General features: G+C 40.3%; 2 protein-coding genes across 23 annotated transcripts in view; one reads left to right on the plus strand and one right to left on the minus strand.

Annotated features, from left to right (window-relative positions):
• The window catches only part of CARF (calcium responsive transcription factor), a 30886-nt gene extending 14853 nt beyond the window's left edge, over positions 1-16033 (minus strand). For 18 of the 22 annotated variants that reach the window (XM_072932371.1, XM_072932369.1, XM_072932362.1 and 15 more), the window contains exons 1-11: positions 15912-16033; positions 14136-14402; positions 13013-13133; positions 10705-10834; positions 10227-10311; positions 6086-6275; positions 3813-3933; positions 2778-2966; positions 2110-2343; positions 1535-1697; positions 472-547 (exon numbers count right to left, since the gene is read on the minus strand). In XM_072932371.1, the coding sequence (XP_072788472.1) occupies positions 472-547; positions 1535-1697; positions 2110-2343; positions 2778-2966; positions 3813-3933; positions 6086-6275; positions 10227-10311; positions 10705-10834; positions 13013-13133; positions 14136-14345 (1519 nt within the window). In that variant the 5' untranslated portion in view covers positions 14346-14402; positions 15912-16033. Of the gene's footprint in view, positions 1-471; positions 548-1534; positions 1698-2109; positions 2344-2777; positions 2967-3812; positions 3934-6085; positions 6276-10226; positions 10312-10704; positions 10835-13012; positions 13134-14135; positions 14403-15911 lie in introns of those variants that run through there. The other 4 variants (XM_072932372.1, XM_072932373.1, XM_072932374.1 and 1 more) reach the window with 4 other exon arrangements.
• Positions 16034-19770: 3737 nt separating this feature from the next.
• On the plus strand, positions 19771-27823 carry WDR12 (WD repeat domain 12). Its single transcript, XM_030277702.4, has 13 exons — positions 19771-19957; positions 20039-20133; positions 21124-21218; positions 21867-21973; positions 22793-22908; positions 23302-23456; positions 24115-24160; positions 24340-24425; positions 24612-24752; positions 24868-24973; positions 25904-26036; positions 26567-26639; positions 27363-27823. Exons 1-13 carry the CDS (start codon positions 19917-19919, stop codon positions 27438-27440), a joined length of 1272 nt encoding a protein of 423 aa, XP_030133562.1. The 5' UTR covers positions 19771-19916; the 3' UTR covers positions 27441-27823.
• The last annotated feature ends 1 nt before the right edge of the window (position 27824 follows it).

Below are 27824 nucleotides of genomic sequence, written 5' to 3' on the forward strand. Positions count from 1 at the left end.
ATTGAAGTCCCTTTCAGCAAGACATTTAAAGACATGTGAAGCACAAACCACCTGGAAATTCAAGTGCCCTGATGGGTCCTAGTATTGTGTCCCCTGACAGACATATCTGTTCAGTAGTAACTTAATTCTCTCTAAAGAGGTATTATTAGCACCTTCATCCAACATAAAACACTCTTTCCAGACAACCATCCCTTTAAAATTTTTGTTTGCTTAAAGACGCTAAATAAAAACCAAATTGATACTTTTAATACTTCTGCCAACAACATCACAACTATGCATTTTTTTTCTACACATGGAGTCAAACACAAAAAAAAAACCAAAAAAAACAATGAAATAGTTATAGCAAAATAATCATTCTTAAGTTCACCTGAGTGACAGGACATGACAGCAACCTCCCAGGAGGGAAAATGAACTTCTGTGACATAGCTAATAAAACACATTTGGAGACACAGGTTATACATTCAGTCCTACCATCTGAAGGTGGTGAGGCAAACGCAACAGTCACTGTTTCTGTGAGGACATTCCCACTGTCTGTGGTCCATTGCAGCTGAAAGGAAAAAGGACTCAGTTCTCAGAAATGGTGCAAGCTTGTCTACGGGAACAGAGGCTCGATACAGGACTGACAAGGAAACAGTGTCTAAAACTACATGTTTTTTACTTTTTTTTATGATTATGCATTTTAGGACCTCTTGATTCACAAAAAAAAAAAAGTACTGTAAAAGATTTTTAAACATGCACTGTGTATCAGGAAGATTATCTGCTTTATCTGCTCATAACAGTTAAATGACTTTAAAATAGAAAACAGTCAAATCATTTGGCTAACTAACAAACACACTCACTCACCTGGGCTACACTAGTGTAGGGAGAGGGAAAAGACTGATGACATAGCATGATTTAACAGTACTGTTTTCAAAGCTAATTTTAAATCAGCCATTTCCTAGAAGTTAGTCTCATAACTGGGAAAATTAGGATCACTGTGTACCCTTTATTACTCAATACATGGGAAAAAATTAAGGAACAAGACTTAAGAGTTACTGAGTTTGGAAGATTTAACTCCAACCTCACTGCACTTGCTATAAAGTGCATTTATTACTATGTAAACATTCAAAATATTTATTAAGTCCTAATTAAGATGGCACCTGAGATACACTTCATCCTCATTTTTTCAGCTACTGAAAAGTAGTAGTAACTTCTTCAAAACATAGACAATGACAAAGCCATTAAAAGAATTTTATGCCACATGTCAGTTTTTCTACACCAATGGCTTCCAGTTCTAGGATATCCAGAAGTGCTAATATGGTTATTTGCCAACCAACTAACAGCAATCTAATGCTGAAAGCATAAATACTGAATAAGGTCAGAAGGTTTATTCACATTTAATCCAGTCTTACTCAGCCACAGATTCCACTGAAAATATTGCTGCTGCAAATATAAAGTCACATAAAATTTTGGATGAAATACAGCTAAGTGGTAAAAATTAAGATTTCCAGTATTTAACTCCAAAAATCAAAAAGATACACAAAGGCCAACATACCGTTGCTGGGATACTTTCTGAATTATACACCATCTCTCTATTCCTTAGGGACTTCTGCACTTCATGAATGTGGTTCTTGATGTCATTCACAGTGGGGAAGAAGGACAGGTTATGTCTTTCTGGCACTTCATCAGGTGTGAACAATTCTCTTTCCACATACTTTCTGTCATATGTTAAAGGACATTTATTACCATACTTAAATATATTCCACTATTTCGTGCTGTTAAGAGACACTGCTACCTTCTCCCTCCCCTTGTTGCAATGACAAGACAAAAGTAAGCTCAATGATCTACTGTGCCAGTTCTTTGTGAATCAGCTACAGAATTTGGAAGTTTATTAAGTAACTTTAGCATTTATTCAAGTAACTTTAAAGAGTACAGCAGCTCTTAGTGGCTATCTACAATGATATGAAAAGACAGCAACAGCTGGGAAAAACAGACTTATGACATCTGGGAATTAGATTTCGTAATGCACCAGCACTGCCCTTTAGCTGTGCTTTAGCTGCAAACCAAATTAATCAAATACAAAAGTAGATATAGCGTTATAGACTGAGAGCACTGCAGACAGTTCTGTACCTTAGCTGCTTCCTCACTGCATAGACCTGCTCTACTCCCTGAGACACCAGTTCTCGGATCTTGTCTGCCACTTGAGGGTGAAGTCGAGAAGGCAGAGTACTGTTCTCATCTCTAATGACTTCCTCCTCCTCCTCAGGAGAAGACATGGAATGATGGGACGGTGAAGCAGGGAGGCAGGAAGTTTCCATTTCATGATATTGGTGGGCTTGCTGAGTAGGTAACTGTACATACCACCTGGCAAGAAGGACAGAGTTTATACACACAATTCTCAAACAAAGGCAATAAATTACTGTCCTGAGGGAACAGTCTGAGAACTAGCAACAACTAGTCAGCGTGACAAGTTTTTATAGGCCCTGAGCAAGAAGATATCTTTCAGAACTCAGGGCCTTCTCACACCTTTCAATGCAAAATGAACTAGATCAACCCCAAAACAATACAATTATTTCTATCAATACCCTGCATGGAAACACCTGCTGAAGTTCCATAGCTTAGTGCTTAACACATTTACCAAATTCATGCTTCAGTGCTACAGAAGTCTTACTGACATTGTGGATTATTTTTACTATTAATAAGTGACTAAGTAAAAAAAAAAAAAAAAAAAGACCAAGTAAAATACTGCTCTTTTTCTGCTTCATTTGTGAAAATAAAGAAAAAAGTGGAAGTTTCACCTGAGGACACCACCAGCATCTATCAAGTTCTTCTTCAGCATGTTGAATGCTTTCTCCTGCTCCATTCTTATGATTTTCTTGTCAATTTTAGGGTCAGTAGGAACCCTGTATTCTGGAAACTTTTGAACCTTTTTAATATAGATCCTTCCAAGGAGGAATAAAAAAAGTTCTCCATCAGTATACTTTGTCCTTGGGAAGGGAAAGGCAAAAATCCCACTTACTTCATATCAGGCATAAATATAGGAAAAGTTCAAGCAGAGTGATGTCAGGTCTATGGAGTCTCTAAAAGAACTGTAAAATTCCTAAGGATACATTAATAGATATGGATGCAGGCAGACACACTTCTGTTCTGGTCTGCAAGCCACTCAGCCAGAGTGATTTTACTCCTCAGAAAAAGCCCTCGTCCCTCAGTATAGTAAAAGCAAAACACCAATTGCAAACAGGCTGCTGTTCACTCAGCTATGCAGAACTGAGCACATACCTAGCTGCAACTATCATCAAATACACTTTTAGCTCAGTAAAAACTGAACAAGCACCCAGGAGAATGCTCAAAAGTGAGGGAAAAAAACCATTAGTGTTAAAGGAGAAAATCCCCAGTGAATAGGAACAATTTTAACTCCTTCAGCACACAGGACATATGCTAAACTAGGATGATTGACTGGTATCAGTGCAATCAAAAGCCTGAAGAAGAAACAACAAATAAGATAAAGTTTTAGAAGCAGAAATACTAAAGGACACCACGATAACTTGTGAATGCTCAGGTAGATAACGAATCCCACTTGTATTTCACAGAGTGATGTACCGCTACTTTGCATTCAGGGAATCTATCAAATTTCAGCCTTATTCAGTCAGACAGGACAGCATTTCCTCCTTACCTCTAAATGAGTATCAACCTAAAGTTATCAAAGGAGATAAAGCATAAGAGCTACTGTGAATATCAGCTACCACCCCAAACCAGTGCTTTGCCATGGCTCACAGCAAGAATTCTTTCTTAGGATGCTCAGTCACTCTTACAGCTTTATATATAATTCTTACCTTGCTGGACAAGTAGCTTTGTACAGCTGGCTAGAGGTGCTTTCCTGCTCACCAGCTTTTTTGGGCTGAAATCCTTTCCTCCTTGGCCCATACTGGCACTCCATTACAATGGCTCTGCTTCCTGGAAGCAGAAAGTAATGCACTCTGTTCAAGCAATCATTTAATTCATTACACTAAAATACAACTACAGAAGAGATGAGAGTTCTTTCTGTTTGCCATAAGACTATTCAGAAGGCAGAACTCTCAGGTATAGCAAGCAAATACAATGCAAATGCTTCTCTCCCAGCACGTAAGAACACAGAGCACTTTAAACCATTTCTTAAACTTATTACACCTCACAGCACTCCTCAACATATGTGAGGGCAAAATACTGGACTTTGCCCTGGTGAGCACCAGTACTTTACAAGATGAGAAGTCTTGCAAGCTACCAAAGGAGCACAATACTGGTAATAAACATAAGATGCAGAACCCTCAAAACAACAGAGAATATCCACAGCTGAAATCAAAGGTGTGATGGTTTTGGATGGGATAGAGTTAACTTTCTTCACAGTAGTCAGTGTGAAGCTGTGTTTTGGATTTGTGCTGGAAACGGTGCTGATAACACAGGGATGTTTAGTTACTGCAGAGCAGGGCTTACACAGAGTCAAGGCCTTTTCTGCCTCTCACCCCACCCCACCAATGAGGAGGCTGAGGGAGACAAGGAATTGGGACAGGACACAGCTGGGACAGCTGACCCAAAATGACCGAAGTCATATTCCGTGTCATATGGCAGCATGTGCAGCATATAGAGCCAAGGGAAGCAGGAGGAAGGTGGGGGACATTCAAAAGTCAGAGCGTCTGTCTTCCCAAGTAACCAGTACAAATGATGGTGTCCTGCTGTCCTGGGGATGGGAAGTTGTGAAAGAATTTCTTACTTTACTTTGTGTGTGTGTGTGGATTGTCCTTTACCTTTTAAACCGTTCCTATCTCAGCCCATGAGTTTTCTCACTTTTACCTTCCCGATTCTCTCCCCATCCCACCGGGGAAATGAGTGAGCAGCTCTGTGGTGATTTCCAGCTGGGGTCAACCACGAGACAAGGTCAGCAGACATTTCCAGCTTCTTGCTTAAATCAACATTTCAGACCATGCTGTTCCATAAAAGCTCAGCCTTGCAGTTAAGAAATTTTAACTGCTAAATAGCGGCTTCAGCACAGCACACCCACACAAACCAAACAGGCTCAAACAAATACTGCTTTTCTCCAAATTTGAATTAAGTGATTTCTTCCAGTCAGACCTCTAACAAAAGGGATTGACAAGCAAAGCATTAAAGTGGTCAAGAAAGGAACATCTTCCAAATTTCTTCTACATCACACTTAGTTATCTTTTATTTACAGTTCATGTATTCAAGTATGCAGGCAAGGAGCTGCCTATGCCACAAGTGATATGCCCAAAAACATTTGAAGTATTATAACAGCAACATAATGTGTTTCCATGAGATACCAAATGATTTGGATGAAACATGCATATGGTCTCATATATATGTTGGGAATAAAAAGGGGTAAGTTCCTTTAATTTTATTCTTAGTTTTCTTTTATCTCACAGTTTATGGCTGAAGCTTTAAAACTGGTGCTAACATTTCCCTTTTTAAGTAACTCTCAGGAAAAAAAAGAATTAAAAACCCCAAATATAACCTACATTCCTCTCACTCATTTTCTGTATGCAGCAAGTAAAGCCCGTTCATTTTATATCCAAATTAAACTCTTTGTAATTTCATATATGTACTGCATGAGCTAAATATACAATTACCAACCTGCAAAGTCTGCATGAACATTTCATAAAGAACTCCAAATGCCAAAAGTCTCTCTGCTGAGGTCTGTTTGAATTTATTTATTACTTTAATGTTTGCAACTTAAATAGTTTATTGACTCCTGTGGAGTAAACTCTTCTAAAGATCTTCAAGTTAGGCAAGAATAATTGAACAAGGTCTTACCCTTATGAGAACTTACAGGTCCTAATAGAGGAGATGGGACCTCCCCCTAAAGACCTCATCACAAGAAGCCCCATCAAATGGTATTAGCTAATCTATAAAGGACAAAGGGAAATAATCATGGCAAAACATAAAAAAATAAACAAGCTCCTTCAGGCTCTCACAGCAGTGCGCAAGCTGCTCCTTTTTTTATGTTTGCGTCTTGACCTTATCAGAACTAAGGAACAACATAAAGATTCTTCTTTGCAGCCAGCTGGGAGCTGATGTTGCAATGTGGAAAGTAGTTATTAAAATAAAAGTTAGTTACCTGCATTGACAAAGGGGATCCCATCATATGGGACATACTGAGATTTCCACATCAACCGTGTGGCGGGTTTGGCTGGGCTTGGAGACTGGCGCGTCCCCCACACACTCTGTGTCTGCTGCTTGTGTAGCGTGAGAACGCTCTCTAACTCTGCCTCGCTCACACAATAGCCGCGGTACGAGTCCCCAATTCTCTGCGTGGAAAGGATGGGAAATAATAGGATTATTCACCCATCTGACTGCTGAACACTACACAAGAAAACGAAAGCAGTCAGGGACTCTGGCAAGTGAGAACATATGCCCAGATTTTTGGCATTACATGTTTTTTGTCCCCACAGCAGTATCCTCATAAAGAGATTTATCATGGGATCTAACAGAAGAGCAGTCCCCACTGAAGTGAGGAGTTGTCAGCCATCCAAAACCCTAAGAACACCAAGAACCCCTGGAAAGGTTACAGTCACTGTCAACTCTGATTTCCAGAGGACAACTTCACTGGTTTACCCCAAACACACACATCAGTTGAGGTCACTCACTAGACAAATTAGTATTAGATGAAGTTTTTCACTTGACTGCCATAGAGGATCTCCGCATCTACTGTAACACACACTGCACTGAGCTGGAGCAGAATGCAACTGCCCATACCACCAGTAACTGTCTCGGCTACTTGGTGCACAAACTTTGAACTGAATGTCTCACACAACATCCCTCCCAACCTTCGAGGCACTCTTGATTCTCAGCATTACACAGAAACATACTATACCAGATTTGCCATGTGCAAAATGATGATGGTTTCAATGAACTCTGCTAGTGTCTGGGCAACTCCACAAAAACTGCATCTAACCTGACTCAAAGAAGTTATCCAGCTACTCAGTAGTTGCTACTCCAACTATTCAGTAGTTATCCAACTGCTCAGTTCCATCACACGTGGTTTGGTGCTGGTCTGCAAAGGCCAGCCAGCAAACAACAAAATTACGGTATCAGACAAGAACTTTTCATCCAAGCTGAGAATATAACATTTCCTTCTGTTCATATGCAGCTGAGGGTCAGGCTGGCCAAGTAGCTGTTACAGCCAGAGTAGTTTGCCAGCTCAGTCTTAAAGTGTATCTGTGGGACAAACACATGGTGAATGAGTACTAAGGTCTGATAAGATTTGTTTTGCCACCTTCAGTGACAGAACAGCCAGATGTTTAAATAATACTGGCAGCAAAAGAATCTGTCCAAGATTATCACACAGGTACCATAGCAACAACTACTTAAAACCTGCCTCATACTCATCTAAGAAAAACAAAATGTCTGTGTTTAGCAAGACCTAAAGTCAACAGTGAACCAATGAAGATCTTGTGATGCTGCTGCTAGTGCAAGGCCAGACACGTAGCTGGTGTGTGCACTGGGTGCGAGTCACTGAGACACGAACTGTTCACACCTCAGAGCTCACTGCTCTGCAGGCACTGCTGCAGCAGCTAACCAGGTCTGCATTCACCTGGCTCTGGGTGCAAGAGACATTGGAAATTGTTTAACTAGAAGCTATAAATAATACTTCTGAACAAAACTTGATCTGAAAAATCCAGGAGAAGAAAAGTAGCCTGAGAAGTACTAGAATTTCTTTCTTTCCAGAAGTCTGGGATGTTGCCTTTCAGGAGAGAGCTTACAGCACCACTGCACACAGCAAATACTGCAAAATCAGCTGGGTTTTTTTCCCATACCTTATACCTTGGTATTGAACTTATTCTAGAGAGATGAGAAGACTGACAAAACCGTTGTGCCAGAAAAGTAGCAAAAACAGTTAAGGCACTTTCTCCTATTCTGGCTTTACTTTTGCACAAGTCAGATCATTTTCCCTAAACTGGTGGAAGGGGAAGAGGAGGACAAGAAGAAAACCATAAAGCATGTAAGATCCTTGCTTTCTACAGGCTTCACAAGTAGAGAAAAAATGAACAAACAAGGCTACCTTCTTCAGACAAATAATTTTGTATAATTAATTAATGCAGCTTTAAATTACATTTTATTTCAGTGGGCTGATACATGCAGAAAATGTATTCTGATCAGACCACTGAAAACTAAACATAAGTTGTTGAAAGGAACAGTTTAAATTCACTCTGTAACAATGTAATTACCTTGAAGTAATCACATACTCTTCAGCCCTTTAACTCCAAGGTTCAAGCCAAAAAAATTGAGTGATTCCTTCTTTCTCCCCTGGCCTTGCCTCAGCAAAGTACAAAAAAGCTTACTCTAAAGTAAACACACTAAGACTGCAGTTTTCCTTGAGGAAACTCACAGCAGCAGGGTTCCAGAGGCATTTTGCAGTCCAGACACAGCAAGTGTAAGCTGAACATTTCAAGGCAGCCAGCTTTTACTGCTCTGTGTTTGCCCACAGCAAGTGTAAGCTGAACATTTCAAGGCAGCCAGCTTTTACTGCTCTGTGTTTGCCCACAGTACCAACTGCCAAAGGAGTCACTGGCCTTTGGAGTGCAGTGGCTTCACCTGCTGACATCTTGTGAGAGCCACAGAGACCGCAACACTGGCTTAAGCTTGTTTCAGTTCTGGCAGACTACTGAAAGAGTGGAGTTGTGAGCTGACATATTTACCAGCATCTCTCCAAACTGGATTTCCAAATTTCAGTAGGATCCTTCAATTCTGTTACTAGTAACAAAACATTTTGACACCTGAAAGATAATTGACACCTCAAAATCCCAGTGTCTCTAGTCTGTGCCCAAAAAAAGGCACAATACATCCCAGCACTCTCTGGTGGATCAGAGAGGATTATCGTATACAAGAAACAGTTCTGCTGAACAGCAGAGGATGTTTGTGTCCTCAGAACATATTAAAATGTTTAAAATTAAAAAGGAAATAGAAATAATGTCTATTTCCTTTTCTTTAAAAATAAGAACCTTTCTATAAATGTCCCTGTGAATTTTAAACACAGTAGGTGAAATTTCTTATAATAGATAGACAAAGCAGATCCTAAGTCTTCTGATAATAGGATACCAATAATAAATGATTCAGATGAGCCACATGGATGTCAAGACAGGAAAGAATGTACCACATAGTGCTAAAAACACACTGAACTTTATGAACTAACTGGCCAACTGAATTAAACCACTGATTCTATAACAATGGTATCTCCACCATGGAAGAATTCATGTTAATAATTTTCTGACTTCTGAACATTTATTTTTACATAAGAGTGGATGGTACCACTTGTATTAAATAAATGGCAGAACGCAAAAGGAATAGATTAATATATTTAATTTTAAAATTGTTTCTAAACACATATAGGAAGAAATTCAATTTCTAGGTCCCTCAAACTGCAACTTCTAGTTATCAGTGGCCAAGCCAATGGAAAAAAAAAAGGTAGATATCTAAAAAGATTAGGCAGCTACAGAGTATAAGCTTTACTTTTAAAAAGTATTAAGAGAAAGTAAAATAAACATCTGTCAGAAAGAGTCTGGCAGCAGGAGGAAGGGGTAGCTGATCTCTCAAGAAACTTCCTGTCTCTCCTCCCTTCCTGTTACAGGACTTACGATGCATTCTAGCTGCTGATAGCATTCTAGTCATCAGGACAGTTCTGCAAACATTTAACAAGATGCAAAAAAGGAAGAGTTCTGTTTAAGTCAAAAGCCGCCACAGAACATAAATACAGGGCATTTTTTAACAAAAGAGGAAACAAACACAAGTAACCTAATTTGCTGGGACAAAAAATAAAAATCAGCAATAATATCTAAAATAGGAATCCTTAGTGAAATATTGATATTAGGGTGCATTAAGTCTCAGGCTTGACACTGGCCAAGCACATGGATTTTGATTTCTATGTGATAACATAAACCACACAAACAGTTGCAGAAGTCAGCAAAGTTTGCACTGTTGCTCAACAGCAAACACATGGCACACAATGGCTCTTCAGAGTGCTACAAGGTATCAGGTTTTCAGCAGCACTTCTTCTAAATTCAGAAGTCAGTTACTCTAAAATTCTCAAAATAGAAAGGGATTTCACAGCATTTTATGTGTTTAACTGTGCTAGCATTACCAGTGCTATATACCAAGAAGCTTGAGCACTTCTACAGCTATGAATTATTCCTTTCAAGGAATAGGAACACTGTCTCAGAGCTAGATGATGAAACATTAAGTCAGAATTCTTTGTGGCCCACCTCAAAGTTCCTGAGACGGCGTGCCCATGCAGGCGTATTTAGTGGCAGTGGCTGAAGAGGGATGGGAAAAGAATCTTCCGCTAGCCTGAAAAAAAAAAAAATAGAAGTCTATACAGACATTCAGAAAAGCAACAACTTAGCCTAAACTACAGGGAATATCAAATTAGTGTATTATGTGCAACCCTAGAGAATATGATCAAACTATGGATATTGTATCAACATGCCTTAAAAACCTGTGGTTTTCATTTTCATATTCTATTTCATTGTTAAAATCATTTACTGTGAATAAAAGTATTTGAAACACCACTGGTTTCTACATTCAAGTCCTCCAAACATTCAGTACACTGTGGGTTCATAACTTCTTTTCCATGATAATTTTGTGATAACCATTGCAAAAACAAACTGCAAGAAAAAACGGCAGTGCTAACAGTGGGTCAAAGTGATTCTTCATCCCTTTATTGTTCAACTCCTGACCTACCTGGTGGCTGGTTTTTTCGATACGGTGAGAGATGTCTGTGGATGTAGAATGTAACTGCTTGCACTGTCTGCTATAGAAGCCACCAACACAGTCTGCAGGTTCCCATCACCACACTTCTCTTCCAAAATATCTTTACAAAAAAAAAAAAGCAGCTTCCTGGTTAATAACTGAATGTAGAATGGGGAAAAACAAGCTATCATTAAACTTTGTGTGTTGTTAAAACAAGCTTTTTGACATAGGAAAGAAGTTTTATAGATGATAAATTAATCTAATAGTTGTAAATCAGTGCTCAAACTCCTGGCACACATATGAAGATACACTTGATAAAGCTGCTTATATTTAAGGACTTCGGTAATTGTGCTACTGCTTATGAATCATTCCACAACAAGGCAAATTATCAGAACAACTTGCAAATTACTCTGCTTCCAGGAATCCATATAGGATTACACAAGTATTTTGTTCAGCTGCAAGTCACATACTGGTTGCTTTTAAAACAAGAAAAAATGAAGTAATGATATTGCTTTGTACTTAGAAAAGAACACTTAAACAAGAAAAACAGGCCTCTTGTAATTGAATCTGACATGCTGTTAGAACAAATGTTTTAGCCTTTCTTGGTAACAGGGAGCAATCCACAAGCCAAAAATTGCTCTTAGATTAAAGCCTGTGTGTACACTTAAACAAAAATATAATGGAAAACTGTGAAAGCAGACATTCAATATTTTGGTCTCAACATAAACACACGAGGTGTCTTTAGATGAGGGATTTTTGCCCTTCAGTTATGAAAGCTTCTTTCCCTCATCCAGAGAGAGTGGTAAGCTATTGACACAGTACAGAAATGGATCCACACAAAGCTCCATAAGAAGATTCCTAAGTGTGCACTTGGATTAACAGCACTCTGGCTCAAAGCATTGGCTCCTCCTACAGAGTTATGCCCTCAAGACACTGCAGGCTACTCTGAAGTCTGCACCATTCCATGCATTACCACCATGTGCAGACAAGTGAAACTCAGGAGCTGACAGGCCACCCTCCTTTCTCTTTCACCTCCACAGTAAACTGCTGACAAGTCTCTCCAGCTATCTAAAAAAGACCAAATCACTACAAGGTCTTTTACACAGTCAGTCTCTAAAAAAAACAAAACAAACAAAAAAATCCCCCACAAACGACACCTGTAGCACTACTGTAGAACAAGTATTCAAGTACTATGACACTGAGCCTCATGTTGAATGAAAAATGGAAATGCAAAACTACTATTTAGTATTTCAACTTAGTGCTTACAAAGAGTAGCAGCAATTATTTTGTAACTAAAGGCTCCCAGTCATCTTTAAAGTAATGTAAGACTCTGCTGTAACCAAACCTTGTTTTACCCCTTCAAAAGCTGGAGAGGAAGGGAAGGTTGAGCATTAGGGTAGGAACAAGTCTTTCAATGCAAAGTCAGGAAAACATATTGCAACCCTAAGTGAAAAGAGCTAGAACTTGAATCCCAAATCTTTCTTCTATCCACCCAGCACCAGGACTCTATTCTTATTCTGAGCTATCATTCCACAAGAACACTTAACCAGTGCTCAAATCTTGAAAACTTTATAGAGAGAATGAAAAACCAGTTTAAAGAACATTTGAGAGTTTAACAAAATGTGACCACCTCATTCTCACTCTGCGAATGCAACCTAGTGTAAACTGTTTTGCCATCCAGCAAGGACTGCAGATAAATAATAAATGCTTTCAGATTTCAGTATGTCTATTTTCTAGAGAAAACCTTAAAATTTGCACTTCTAGTTGTGTATCTCAGCATATACTTAAAATGTGACAACTAACACATTTCAATGAATGGAAAGCTACATCTTATTTTCCTTGACTGGGAACTGAATTACTACCTAAATGATTATTTCCTGGCTTCACAGAAGACTCATCATCATCACACCTCTATCTGGCCTGTCTGCACTACAGGAATTAACTGCTTCATTAACAATGAAGTAAACAAATACTGAAAATTTGAAGCTGATAGTACAGTTGACAGTACAAATATCCTTATTAAATGTAAATAAGGCAAGAAACAACTCTGTGCTTGATATGTCAATCTACCCATCACATACCCTTCAGAAAGGGGCATAATAGCTCTCATTAGCTTTCATTATGCTTTTGCCCAACAGAAAATGTGGTGTATGAGGCACCAGATTCACAATCAGAAGCAGATTCAGGGTGTATTTTGTCTTAAAACTAAGGAAAAGAAACAAGGTGATTAAAAAAGACCATGGAGGATGAGCTTAGTCACAGGAGCACAAACCCTCAAGATCCCACAGGTTAAACTCACCCTGTGTGCTGGTCACATCCAGAAGCTGACCTGGAGGAATAATCACTTGGGTCACTCCTGGCTGGGCAGAAGGAATGACATGCAGCACCTGTCCATTTTCTGACTGGCTGGCAACAATCATCTGTAAGGCAGTCACACAGAAGCATGAATGGCTCTAGTTTGTATGGTGATCACGCAGCATGACTGGGTTTGATTATTACCAGAACAGGAAATATTTTGCTTAGAGTTAAGGCCTGTATATTTACTTGACTTTACATAATAAGAAAGCTGTCTCTTTATTGTCAATTTCTTAAAATGACTTTCCCCTTTTAAAATAGGCCTTTAATTAAAGGCAGAAAAAAACCCCAGTGCTTTACCTGATTCTACAATGAATGACATATTTATTTAAAACTGACAACTCTCTTATTAAAGCTATCAAACACCTGAAAGCCATTCATAGTTGGATTTGCTGTAATTCCATTCATGGCCTAGCAGAACTAATAGCAACATAAAAAATGTGACCTTTACTTTTAAGAAATTGACCTCTATGGGCAGCATCACTTGCAAAAGCAAAGAGAAGAAAAGCTCCAGGGTTTAAAAAAAACAATACAAATTAAATCACCTGGGATTATGAAAAACTTGAATAACTCCTTATGGTATATTTAGATAGAACATAATTACAAAGGACTCTGGGTGAGAGAGTTACCTTTTCACAAATAGATGTTACAAATTACGAAGCAACATTTTAAGAAAATGCATTGAGGGTTGGGGGAAAGGTGAGACATAATGACTTAGATAATGACTTAGCTTACTCCTAATGTTCTGATTCCCTCCAAAACACGCAGATTTATCCAGGGAATATAGAGAAAACAGCAGCAGTAGAAATACAAGATTGTAACACTGCAGCATCCAGGCTCGATACTGACAGAAGACATCAGTTTAAAATTAGTAATGGCTGCAGACAGGATTTGCCTATCTGAAGAAGGGCAACTGGAGCATAACTGTACCACTGAAAAGTTCCACCTTGTTGCTAGAGATAAGGTCTGAATCAGTTGTTACTAAAATAAACTACCACATAAGAGAGTTCTTCAAAGAGCTCCCTCATCTGTAGCACAACCCCAGCCCTGTCTGCAGACACACTCACCATGGGTGCACTGGGCCCTCCCAGGGGCTGCAGCTCACACAGGGGCTGCCGGGGCTGCTCTGCCAGGTGGAATTCCTCGGCAGAGTGCGACCGTGGCTGGGGCGGCCGCGCCGGCACAGCCGATGCAGGAGGACTGCCCGAGAGGGGGACTGTGATGGGCAGGGCTGGGGGAGAGTCGCTCTGGCCAAACAATAGATCCCTGGAATCCATGCACGTTAGTTGTTTTCACAGAGGAAAAACAGTAAAATGTACTTTGAGTAGAAACTTCTACAAAGGAAAAAAAAAAAATAAAAAGAACATTTAAAACCAGCGTGCTATACTGTATAATCAGAAGAGCTCTTGTCCTTCTGGATCAAGAGGCTAACACTAGCAATTCTACTTTTGTTTTCTATTTCCATGCTGAAAATTAATCATATTCCTGCTTCCTAGAATTAAGTCTCTCTACTAAGACAAAAGTAAATCCCTTTTGCTCAAAATCTGCTCCCCAAGACCATGTATCACTTTAAAACACCTCAAGTCTGCCCAGAAACTGAGAAGACTTATACCAAAACCAAAACTGTAAAATATTCACCAACTTGATTTGACTTCAGAAGAAATCCTAGATACTATCCCACTTGGCCTTTCCATACATGCATTTAGCTATGAAGAAAAAAAAAAATCTCTACACATTTTTAAAATTCTTTACCACAGAAGAAACACAAGCAACACAACCTCAGATTCAAGGCCAAGAATTGTACAGCATAAGGCCAAGAATCAGAGTTTCAAAATCTTAAAAAAATAAAGCATATCGTCATCAAGTTTGCAGAACAGAAGTCCTAGAGTACATGCCACTTTCATTAAATTTAAGAGCATAGGCCTAAATACTTGCCTTGTTGAAACTCTGACAACACAAACATTAAGCATGTAAAAATAATGGAAAAAGTCAGTCCTTGTGTACAACAACATATCAAGGTGTCATTTGGCCAATGCAAGAAGGGCTGCAATTTGTTATATCTCTTGCAGCAACTGCACAAACAACTCTGTCGTTTTTGCAACAAAAATTAATACACTACAAATCAAAGAATGAGGAAAAATGTTTCTTAATTTTAAAGAAAAGTCAGATTTGATCTAAATAACTTCATAAAAAATTCTGCAGGTATAAATCTTCTGTGCTGAAACTGTCTACGGTGAACTACAGCAGAAAAGCTGCAACAAACAAATGGCACCTGTTGTGTTAGACATTGTGCAGAGACCATAAGCACAGAAGTAAGTCACTCCCTGAATGACATTTTACGTTAGAAAAACATTCTGCAGAAGAGGATTCATGCTCAGACATCTCCCCAAATAAGAAGATCTGGCAATATCTGATAAAAAATACATGAAAGACTCCTCTCCCTCAACACATACACAGGTGTCCCATGTCCCTGGACTCTTTATTTGTCACATTTGGTCACTAAGCAATGCCACCTCATTTTCACCTGTTCCGAACCTCTCCTACTCCAAAGCATGACATAAAGCATTCTTTTCCAAAGGGTTAACAAAATAAAATATGCATTTCTTCAGCACCATAGCAGGACATAATTACTGAAGGTTGTCATTACGTGTCACAGCTAGACAGTCATCAGTTCAAAACTGAATGGCACAGGAATCCAAGGGAAGGGAGGCACATTCTTAAAAGACACTATGTATTACTCTAAAGGCAAGAAAAAAACCCTGCATTGATGAAATAGCATATTTGAAACTCACCAGAGTGGATGCAAAGGAAGCATCTACAAGGACAAAGCATTCATATCTTACCTGAAAAATCTGATCATTTGTTTCTGACTCTCCTGTACCATTACAGCTGCCTATGAGCAAATTGTTAGATCCTTCCATAGCAATATCATAGTCAGCTCCACTTTCTTCCATTACAATGTGACCTGAAAAGGTTATAAAAGTTCATTTTAGCCTTCTGCCAGGAGATTGCCGCAGGTGTTGTTTTCAGGTCTTACAAATTTAGTATTACGAGCTCGAATGCTGTTGCAAGATAACAATTCTCAATAAATCCTTCCCTCCATATCACATTATTACTCACTGCAGAAAAATTCCAGTGTGTTGCGCCAGGAGTACAGCTTAGCCTTTTATATGAGATAATTTGCTTGATTTCTCATTGCATACACAGATACAAAACACACATGCACCCTCCCACAGTTTTCATCTGAATATGTCCAAAAGCACTGAACTAACAACCACACACATCTAGAGAACACTTGATATTTAAGCACATGCCAGCAGTGCTTTATAAATATATTAGTCACCTTCTTCCATAATCACCAGGCAGAATTTGCATTATGCAACTGTCATGCAGACATCTTCAAGTAAATAAATTTGTTTTAAAGCTTAAAAGACAGCATATAAAAGAAATAAAATAGTATTTACTAATGGTACTCTACAGTGGTATGCTTTGGGCAGAAAAAAACATCAGATATGTCAAACAAAATCTGGCATTAATCACATGGCAAAAGACAAAAACACAGAGTTCCCAGCACTCCAGAGATCTCCTCCTATCCCAAAGAAAGCTTCCAGATACTCAGCTGCCCATTACAAATCTTCAGACAGATAACATTGGACACTGAATTGCCACATCCACAGGATAATGCTTTCATGCACACAGCAGACCCTTTAAAGCAGCGACCAATCCCAAACATTCACAAGCAGCAGGACAAAATAACAATTAACTTGGCCCCTACCTAACAAGAGTTTACATATATAAGACCACACACATAACATACCCAATTGGATAGAAGAAAACTTAATTCCTGTAGTTTGGGGTGAAGGAGGTGGTCACAATTTTCCCCTTCACTATTTTATTTTAAAGACAGGCTGCATTACATTAGCACATGACTCCTACCAGCTGTATCTTCTTCACCACACCACGCAAGTAAATTCCTCAAGATGGACCTTCCTGGCTGTGGTATTTAAATTGTTTACAGCTTTTGCAAGGAGACTGTTACAGAGTAACTGTTAGAGAGTAACTTCAAAAGAACTGTACAACTCTTAAAGCACTGATTTATTCTGCTTTGCAAAGGTATAAAGGACACAAAGGCAAAGTAAATCCACATCTCCTTGGCTTTTGAAGCTGAATAAAGTATCCTGCTGATACAAACAACATTGAGAAGTTAAGCAGCTCATATGCTCAATATATTAATACTTTAATCTAAAGCAGATTTATTTTTCCATTCAATTTTCAAGCGATGACACTCCAGACCAAGTTCCAAATGAAGTTACTTCATGTTTACTAAATATTTTTGAGCTTTGGATTTCAGAACAACTATAAGATGTTTCAGCTAAAATGTCTGAAGCATCACAGCAGCAAATGGGAAAAAAACCCCAGAAAACTAGATTTCATCATCACTCAACCATTTCCTCTAAGTTCAAAGATGTAAAGAAGAGACAGCACTTTTGCAAAAGCAGCACATTTAGTTCTTTGAGATAAACTGAGTTTGTTCCAGGCGTACTGATAACATGTACTCTGAGCATGCTAGAACCCAACAACAGAACACAAGGACAGCTCTATAGGGACAGACCAATGACCCCAGTAGCCCAACATCCTGTATCTAACGATAGTTAATAACAAAGCTCAGGGGAAAAAATCCAGCAGTAAGGCAAATACACAGTGATATTTATCCAGCTTCCTTTCATAAGCAGCCTATAAATACCTTAAGTTTTATATTTATGTTTAAAATAATCCCTGTGGTACAATTTTGCCCCATGATTTTGTCTAATCACTGTTGTAACCCAGGCAAACAACTGGCACACACATCACTTGGAAGATCAACTTCATGGTTCAACCATCCAGGTTTCATTAACCTAAGTGCTTGTGTGCAACCACAGAGATTATTTTTCTTTTCTTAAAGAAATATACTTCTACAGAGGTGTACAAGTACATACACAATTAACAGATCTTATAGTCATATAGATATTGCTGACCAATTCCCCAAACAGGAGAGTTAAATCCTGTCCATTCATGTACACATAAATACATATGTATACTGATACTTTGTCGTGAATGTGTAAATAACATGTAAGTATCTCTTCATAAACATTAAGTGAGCACCACAAAAATTCCCACTGCAACACCGGTGTATCACACGTTTAACAGTCGGCTGAAGGAGATGTGGAAGCTCAATATTAGCGTACAGTGGGAACAAGAGCTGCACACTGAAAGCACACAGGCAGCTCCCTATGCCTCAGCTTTAGCCTTAACACAACTGCACTCCCACCACTTTATAGGCTGCTTCCCGAGTCCAGCATTCCAGGGCCATTTCCAACTCATGGGTTAGTGTATTTTAACACCACAGGTCTATTTCCTTCACCCTGCTTCCATCTGGGAAGCACTTTTTTCAAATAAAGGCAAATCTATGGCCATTGTTGTCCCAGGTTCACCTCTACAAAGACAGCAAGCAGCCACAGAAACTGCTACCACAGGCAAACATGATAACCATCATGAGGAGTGTATGCAAGGTGTTGGTTATACTTAACAGAAAATACATACAGTTGAATACTTCACCATCAATCTCTTTTGGGTTTTCTACAAGATGTTGCAGAGGTTTTATAAGAAGACTCTGGATAATTGCATGGCTTACAGCAATCCAAATACACTGTCTGAGAATGCTCCCTCTGAGGGCACTCTCTACAACCATTCACAGTTGCACAAATTCACAAGGACATGAATTACAGTAAAACATATGAGGGAGGAAATTAGGGCATAGTGATACTCCCCAGTAAAGGAGTTACAATTAACTTTGTCAGCTTGTACCAGGCTTGAGATTTAGCATTATCTCTATCATGGAAGAGGAGGCAGATGCTGTTAAGAATACAGAGAAGATCTGGGGACTCACACTTAAAAGGTTTCTCAAGTCATTTTTTTGTAGACAACACCAATAACTGGAAAATGCACCTGTGTCAATTTTGCTGACAAACAACGTTAGGTCTATGGAGAATGTTTAAGAAATGGATGAGATTTCAGAGTCTCACGAAACAGCAAACACCCAGCACCCGCCCGGCTCCAACAAGCAGAGTCACAAAAACCGAGTCAGCACTCGGGGAAACTCCATCTGCTCCCCAGAGGCAGCGAAGGACTGTCAAAAAGGTGGGGGAAAAAAATGTATCGACAGCGCAAGCACACATCATGTCCTCACACAAGCAGCCTTCTCCCAAAACACCACACTCACTTACAGCTTCTTTTTTAAGTCCACCGCGCGTTGGGTTTATTACTTCTAGTAGGCAGTTTATTGAGGGCGTGTCGCTGGACGTGCAGAGGAACACAACGCGAGTGACTCCAGCAGAGAGCGGCACTGCGGGCCCGCGGGCGCACACGGGCACTGCCCCGCCGGGCACGGCCGCGCCCCGCACCTGCCAGGGACCCGCCCCGCGCCCCGCGCCCCAGCCCTGAGCGGCGCGGACGGTGCCTCAGCCCGCACCCGTCGCACCCCTCGGCACCACAGCGCCGCGGCGGGGGCGGCGGCAAACCCCGGCCGGGGCCCCGTGGCGGCGGGCCGGGGGAGATGCCGGAACCGCGCTACCGCACCTGGGCCGGGCTCCCGCGGCCCCGCCGCCATGCGCGCCTCCGCCCCGCGCACGCGCGCCCGCCCTCAGCGGAGCGGGGCGGCGGCGCGCGGGGGGCGCCGGGAAGGCGGCGGCGCGCGGGCTCTCGGGAGCGCGGCGGGCGCGCGGCAGGCGGGCGGCGCGCGGTCCCGCGGGGGCTCGGCCGGGGCGCGCCGCCGCACGTGGCCCGTGCCGCCATCGGCGGCAGCAGCGGCGATGGCGCAGCTCACGGCGCGGTTCCGCACCGAGAACCGCCGGTGAGCGGCCTCTTCTCCCGGGACGGGGGTGGGTTCGGGAGCGGGTGGCGCAGAGGCGGTAACGGAGCGCTGTGCCCGCAGGTTCGCCGTGGAGGATGTGCCCTTCTCGGTGCCCGCGACCTCCGAGACCGCGGACCTCAGCCAGCTCATCAACAAGCTGCTGGCGGCAGCGCACGGTAGGTGCCGCGGCGTCCCGCGTGCGCCCAGGCCGGGCCCGGCCGCTCCGGCTGTCACCGCCGGGCCCCGCTGCTTTGGCCCGGCTGCCCGCCGTGGAACTTGATCCGAAACGCTGCGGGTACCGGCGCTGCCGGGCATTCCCGGGGAAATGGACCAAAGGCTGGAACACTGTGTGTTCCCGGAGCCACAGGCCAGGCTGCCATAGCAGATGGGAATGGAAATATTTCCCAAAGCCTGGCACAAGAACTAATGAAACCAGAGGTTTCGGTTTTGTCACAGCCTTTAAGAAAACCTCGGCTATTCTGTCGGTGCTGAAATGGGCCGACTAACTCGAAAGCTGATCTGGGGAAAGACACTTGTCAGATGTTGTTGGAAAATCCCATTTTCTATAAGAAACTGGGTCAGTGGTATTATACCCTGCTTCTTGAACCTTTTGCAAGTTGCTTTCCACCCATGACGTTGCAAACAATCTTGAACAGAAAACTGGTGCACAGTGGAGTGCTTCTGCCAAAATGCAGAGCCTTTGTCACTTATGTAATTACAAAGGGAGAAATATAAACCAAAAGTTCTTAGGATTTTCCTACTGCCGTCACAAATACAGGACTCTAGCTGGTGGTAACAAGTGGCAAGATCCCTACAGAACAGTCAAGAAGTACTGCTGGGATTTGATTACGCAGAGCTACAGGGAAAATACAATAAGGGGCAAACAACTATTTGAACCCCAGCAGCAAATTTTCCTTTCTCTTAACTTCAATAATCCTGTGGAAGTAATGGGCTGCCCACTTAAAACTGGGAGAAGAAATTAATTGGTTGGGGTTTTTGTTCTTCTTGTCATTTATTTTGGGGGTTTTAGGGGGTTGTTTATTTTTGGGTCTTTTTTGAACTCTTCCTGGCTCCATTGTCCTGAAGCAGTCGCAAAATGATGCCATTCTTGATGGTATCAAATAAATAGTGACGCCTGAGCATTGATTTTTCCCAATTTGTTTCAGCGGATCATAAGTATGTGGAATTTGACTTCCTTATCAATGGCCAGTTCCTGCGATTGCCACTGGTCACACACATGGAAATGGAAAATATTTCCACAGTAAGTCTTACTCAATGTCTCCCTATCTTGGACAGTAGAACAGACTTAGGCAGTTTACTTCAATCTGCTTTAGATATTGCACTGTCAGCTAGGTAGATTTCCTTGCTCAGTTTAATTTCTTTTCTTACTTTCCCAGGAGAATTCCCTATATTTTTAAAATCTGTTATGAACTGCAGTGATTAGAGACTGCAGACGGAGCAGTGCAAAGAATGTTTTACGATCTGTTGTCTGTCTACATTTCAGAGGGGAAATTCTTCTCTTATTTAGTTCATTAATACATTTTTGTCTCTTATGGTGGGGGATAATGGGGATGTTTAATATTCCCTCTAGAAAATGTTGCAGTGGTTTAGACACCAGTTTTGTATTAGTAAATGTAGAAGAAAAATGTAAGAAGACTGAAATCACTTGCTTTTGCTTCCAGCTTGCTATTAATAGTAATTTGATAAAAATATGGAAAGCAATGTAATTCACACTTTTTTTCTAAATACTTTTGTTCTACTGATGTGAAGGACTTGGATACCAAGACCTTTGCTCAATAAACTTGTATATTCATGCCACACTACAGTTAAATTTTACAGTTAAATTTAGTGATTAAAAAAACCAAAACCACACTACATCACTAAATAAATATTTTGTCTGTGAGCTCAGGAAGAAGTGGTGGAAATAGAGTATGTGGAGAAATACATGGCCCCTCAGCCAGAAGAATGCATCTTCCATGATGACTGGATCAGTTCTGTTCAAGCCACTGAAGAATGGTACTATACTAAGCCAGCCATAAGTTTTGTATTGCTTATTCATGTTCTTCCATGGTATCAAATAGAGCAGTATTTTTTTTCTTTAATAATCCCTTGGGTGGGTTTTTTTTCCCCTCTCTTTTCTTTTTTTTTAACCTGTCAAGTCAGTCAGCTACTTGCTTTTGTAAGCAGTTCACAGGTTACACTGTCATGACAGTGATAGATAGAAAACAGCTAGAGACACTGAACTTGTGATACTGCTTATACAAATGAACAAAACAAATGCTGTTTAGTATCTTTTTTCTGAAAGGTAAACAAGTTCTCCTCATTACTCATTTTTTTGCTTAAACCCTTGACTTCCAACGTGACACCCATTAGCAACAAAGAGAATAGCATACCTTTCTGCAGAGATTTTCCTGAAAAAAAGCCAAAGAGGCATAATTGCCTTTTTCTACTGTATTTTCACATTTATTTCCCAATCAGCTAGGTAATGTTCATATATTAAGTAGAGATTTGAAAATGCTTTGAGAACCTTTGGCAACATAGTAAAACTAACAAGTTTTGAATTGTGTAAATTATAAAAGGGATCTTAAGTCCCATCAGCCACAAAATGCAGTGCTCTCACTCCTTGTCTTTCCAGCCTGTACTCTTGGCCTCCCAGTTACAAGTCTTTAATGATGCTTTGCTCTGTAGCAAAAAGATATTTTTTCCTCTTTCAAGCTATTTCTTTTAAACCAGTTACTGTGCTAATAGTTTTCCAAGTTTCTGGTTGAGGCTTTATTTCATGAAACCATTTGTTGGTCTTAAAGACAAAGATGTTTCCAATGCTGTATCCTGTAGGATATTAACTGGCTGCTATGATCAGACCGCTCGGATCTGGTCTGTGGACGGAAAATCCATCACGACAATAGCTGGGCACACAGAAGTAGTGAAGGATGTGGCGTGGGTGAAGCAAGGTCAGTATATATAGCAGGGGAATAGTAATAGTTTGATCTGCTGGGGGAGAAATGTTAGCATTCCTTAACTATGAATATTTAATTATCTAAATGTAATTATTTCAATCTCTGCCAGCGGTGTAAGAAATTAAATAATGGTGTGCATAAAATAGTCCTTTGACAATAATGAATATAGTTACTTTAAGATGATTGTTGTCTATCCACCTTGCAGTCTCCATTAGCAAATACTGGTGTATATGTAGTTATATTAATTGTACTTGCAGGGTAACATGATGTAAACTGAAATATATATGAGCTTCTGTCTATCTGCTGTTTCTTCTAGGATTAAAATAATTATTTATAAAGACACTGGAAAGCTGAGTTGAGTGTGAGTGTGACTTTTTTCTTCCTCAGACAGTTTATTGTGCCTGTTACTCAGTGCTTCCATGGACCAAACTGTCCTGCTCTGGGAGTGGAACGTGGAGAAAAACAAAGTGAAAGCCCTTCACTGCTGCAGGGGACACGCTGGCAGTGTCGAGTCTGTGGCTGTTGATTGTACAAGAACCAAAGTAAGTGACTTCTGGAAAGAAACCTTTGTGTTTTGGGATTTAGCAGTCTGTACCTCAAAAATCCCGGTTTTACCCTTGCATGGATATTCATCATCGTGATTTCATGACACAGTGATAATTTTCCAGTCTTGTTATAAGTGGTGGTTATTGAGAATTAGGAGTGTCACATTAATGCTAAGCCACAGAATCACAAAATCATTTAGTTTAGAAAACAAGTTAAAATTTAAAGTGTATTTTACTTTAAATGCATGAGAATTGTGTGCTATAATGAACTATTTTCAAATTTGACCTAAATTTTCGTGGTGGTTTTGGTGGGAAAAAAATTCCAGAGTTCTTGGAAAAAGCAAGTGGTAAAGAGGTTCTTTCCCTTCACCCAAAAATTCAGCAGTTATTAGCACGCCCACCAAAACTGGAGTCATTGTTTCCAGCTTGACTCAATATCAGACAGTTTAAAGTCAGACTTTTTGGTGCTGTAGGAAATAGGTATTTTGTAGATATTTTTCCTACAAAGTAAGTAAAAAGAATAATTTGATGTATTTTGAGGGGGATTTTAGGAGCCCAGCACTGTTATTTTTGTGTTATAACCCATTTTTCAATCAGGTCTCTCTTCTAAGGTCTATATGGATCAACATTTAACAAAATGTTTCTGTTCATGCAGTTCTGCAGTGGATCCTGGGATAAGATGTTAAAGATCTGGTCTGCAGGTAAGGTGTTTGTAAGGTTATACATCACTATGCTGAGTTACTGGTTTGGTTAATTACACAGTTTCAGATCTTGTTATCACCTGCATGATGGCACCATAAATATGGGGATTTGCTTAATTACTTACATGGAGATGGAATTTAAAAATCTGTAGCTGAAGTCTGCTTGTTTTCTGTCCCAGTACCTACAGATGAAGAGGATGAAATGGAAGAAGCAGCTAACAGACCACGGAAAAAGCAGAAAACTGAACAGCTTGGACTAACAAGGGTAAGAGGAGCTCTGGGTTAGTCCAGGATTTTTCTTTAGAAGTGTAGCCACAACAAATAATTTCTCTTTGCTAAAGGTGACTTTAAAACTTCTGCTGGTATGTCTCAGGATAATCAGACATTTTATTTTTTGAAAGAATAGATTTTTTTTGATAACGTACTCAAATCTGTCCCCATTAAATTCTAGACTCCCCTGGCAACCCTCTCTGGCCACACAGAAGCCATCTCCTCTGTGCTGTGGTCAGATGCTGAAGAAATTTGCAGTGCATCATGGGACCACACCATTAAACTCTGGGATGCTGAGACTGGAGATCTCAAATCTACTTTGGTGAGATCATTATACTCTGGCTGTAGGTTCAGCTGAAGCCCAGCTCAGAGAAAAAGAAAAAGCTGTGCAAAATAGTAGCTCCTGTCTTAAGAGTTATTATTTTCTTTATTGACAGACAGGAAACAAAGTGTTTAATTCTGTCTCCTACTCACCCCTGTGTCGACGTCTTGCATCAGGGAGCACTGACAGACATATCAGACTGTGGGATCCTCGCAGCAAAGGTGAGCTTAAACATGCATGGTCTCAAAGATCTTCTTCAAAATCAGAACTTTGTCCTGTCAAGAGACATCTCACAAACATTTCTGGACCCTCTGCTTGAAATCAGCCATTTAGGGGCTTGTATTAAATACAAAGCTTACATCTATTTTCTGTATTCTGGCGCAAGACTTGTTTTAATGTCTTACCTAATAATTTAGAAATTATTCTCTTTTTTTTAGATTTACTAATGAGTGTTCAACTGTGCAATTGCAGAATGGATTTTTTATTTTAAGGTTCAGACTGAGGCTGGTCTGATAATCATTAAAGTGAAACAGTAGTCCCTTAGACATGCTACTATATTTCATAAACAGATGGAATTACAGATATTATGACTGAGCCTATCAGGTTTATTTTCATAGACACATTTAATAGAATGGCCTGGGTTGGAAAGGACCTTAAAGATGATCTATTCCAACCCTCGTGCTCTGGGCAGGGACTCCTTCCATCAGAGCAGATTGCTCAGAGCCCCACCCAGCCTGGCCTTGAACACATCTCTTTTTGTAGACTCTGTTCAGGTACTGGAAGGCCACAAACAGTAAATAACATTTACTTGTTTACCTTCTCTAAATTTAATCCAAAGTTCACTAGCATATTACATGTTGTTAATAAAACCAATTTTATTTTGTTTGCTTTAAAATCTTTGAAAAGGAAGTTTAGTGACAAGACAATATGTTTTGAGTGGTTTGAGGTTGGTTTCTTTTTTGTTTGGTTTGGATTGTTTCTTTGGGTTTTTTTCCTTCCCCAAAACTTGTGTGGCTTACATTTTTGTTCATTTTATTTAGAGGAAATTTAACACTTAACTTGAACTGCAATTGCGCTGGATTTTGTGTGCATCTTCAAAGTGCTGGTTTTAGCATCTGCTAATGTCTGTGCTTTTACCTCTTTCCATTCAGATGGCTCCTTGGTCCTCCTGTCTCTGACTTCTCACACAGGCTGGGTGACATCTGTGAAGTGGTCACCTACCCATGAGCATCAGCTGATCTCTGGTTCTCTGGACAACATTGTGAAGCTTTGGGACACAAGGAGGTAAAATAAACGTGTGTTTGTTGCTGTTCAAAGGCATGTAAGCTTACAGGGTGAGCTACCCCTCATGAAATAGCAAAAGCAGTCAGAGACATTCAGTGGAAACACCCTGTGCATTTGTGAAAACCCTCTAGGTTTTGGAAGTCAACCATATAATAAAAGGGAGAAAAATACTTGTAGTGTACCACAGGGCTGGAAAACATATGCTGTTGAGCAGCATCTACACATGGAAGAAGGAAGTTATAATAAATTCTTTCTTTCTAACAGCTGATTGAATTTCAGTCTCGAAGTTGTTTGCAAGCAGATGAAAAATCCTGATGCTTTCCTCTTTGGGGATGCAGGAGAGGATAATACTGAAGTGATTGGCTCTGGGGAAAGCAGAGGAAGCATCACAGATGGTCAATGTCTGTGCTCTCTCAGTGTGTTTATAATTGCTTGGCCACATCTGTTTGATAGCATTGGGATAGCATTTCTCCCTGGGACCAGTTGTTGTCTGTGATTGCTCACATAGCTTCAAACCTGTTTTTCACTAGTTGCAAAGCTCCTCTGTATGACTTGGCTGCTCATGAAGACAAGGTTTTGTGTGTGGACTGGACAGAAGCAGGGGTAAGAATTTGAAGAGCAAGTTACTTGATTTATATGCATAGTGTTTAAGAAAAGAGCTGAAAGCGGTCATGGGCTGTTACCTCCTTATGCTTAAAGCTGGAAGAGAACAGGCAGTTGTAGGTGTGCTGTGTTTGATGTCTGGGTGGTGATGTCCCAGGCACTGCAGCATGTCCCCACACTCTGCAAAGGGGAAGGGTGGGAGCAGTAGCTCTGTGGCTTTAACTGAGCATTGTAGTGATATTCCAAACAAGGAGAGACAAGAACAGCCCTGCACCTTACCCACAAAACACATGTTCCACGGTAACCTCTGCCACTGGGACTAAAGCATGAAGTAAAGCTGGGGCATGGCAGTCAGTGCATGTAGGAGGGGAAACTGTATAATCCTCTATAGCAAGCGGTTCTGCTACTGCAGTGGTACACACGTATTTAAAATTACCAAAAAAACCCCATTCTGTGAATGTTCAAGATTCTCACTGTGGCTCCTGTTCACTGTAGAAGTCAGAAAAAGCTTTAGCAGCTTTCCTATACAAGTTTCACTTCTAATTTTAAGAGGAGAGTAAGAGACAAAGTTGCTTCAGCACTTTGATTCTGGGTTTTAGTCATGCATTAACAGTTCATTATTCACTACTGCTTTTTATAAAGGAAAGAAAAATTGAGTCCTTAACTTCTGTGTACTTAGTTTGCTTAGTTCTGATACTAATCACAGTTTCCTTCTCTCATCAGTTGTTACTGAGTGGAGGAGCAGACAACAAACTGTATTGCTACAGATATCCAGCTACAGCCTCTGATGTTGGGGCATGAAGGTCAACAGCCAGAAGATTTTTTTTTAAAAACAAAGATTTTTGCAGCAGTTGCTCTCTATTAGCATCTCTACACAACTTCTGAAGAAAGGAGGAGTTTGTTGCTCAGAGAGCTGTTCCTGGTTTTGTATTGGTAAGCAATATCCATATTTGTCACAGAAAAATAGCAAAGCCCAAATGGGATTCATGTGAAACAAAGTAAAGGTCATTTCCTCCCTTTTTGATGGCTCTGAATTAACATCTTTTAAATTACTATTTGTATAGCCTTTTTAATAAGAAGTAAACTGTTTGCTGATACTTACAGAAAAACTACTCACTGACTAAATTATTTTTTGAGTTTACCTGCTTTATGTTGGGGAAAAAATAAAGCTTTTATCAACAGTTC

Source organism: Taeniopygia guttata, chromosome 7 (assembly GCF_048771995.1).
Source record: "Taeniopygia guttata chromosome 7, bTaeGut7.mat, whole genome shotgun sequence".
In the NCBI taxonomy this organism is placed as follows: Eukaryota; Metazoa; Chordata; class Aves; order Passeriformes; family Estrildidae; genus Taeniopygia; species Taeniopygia guttata.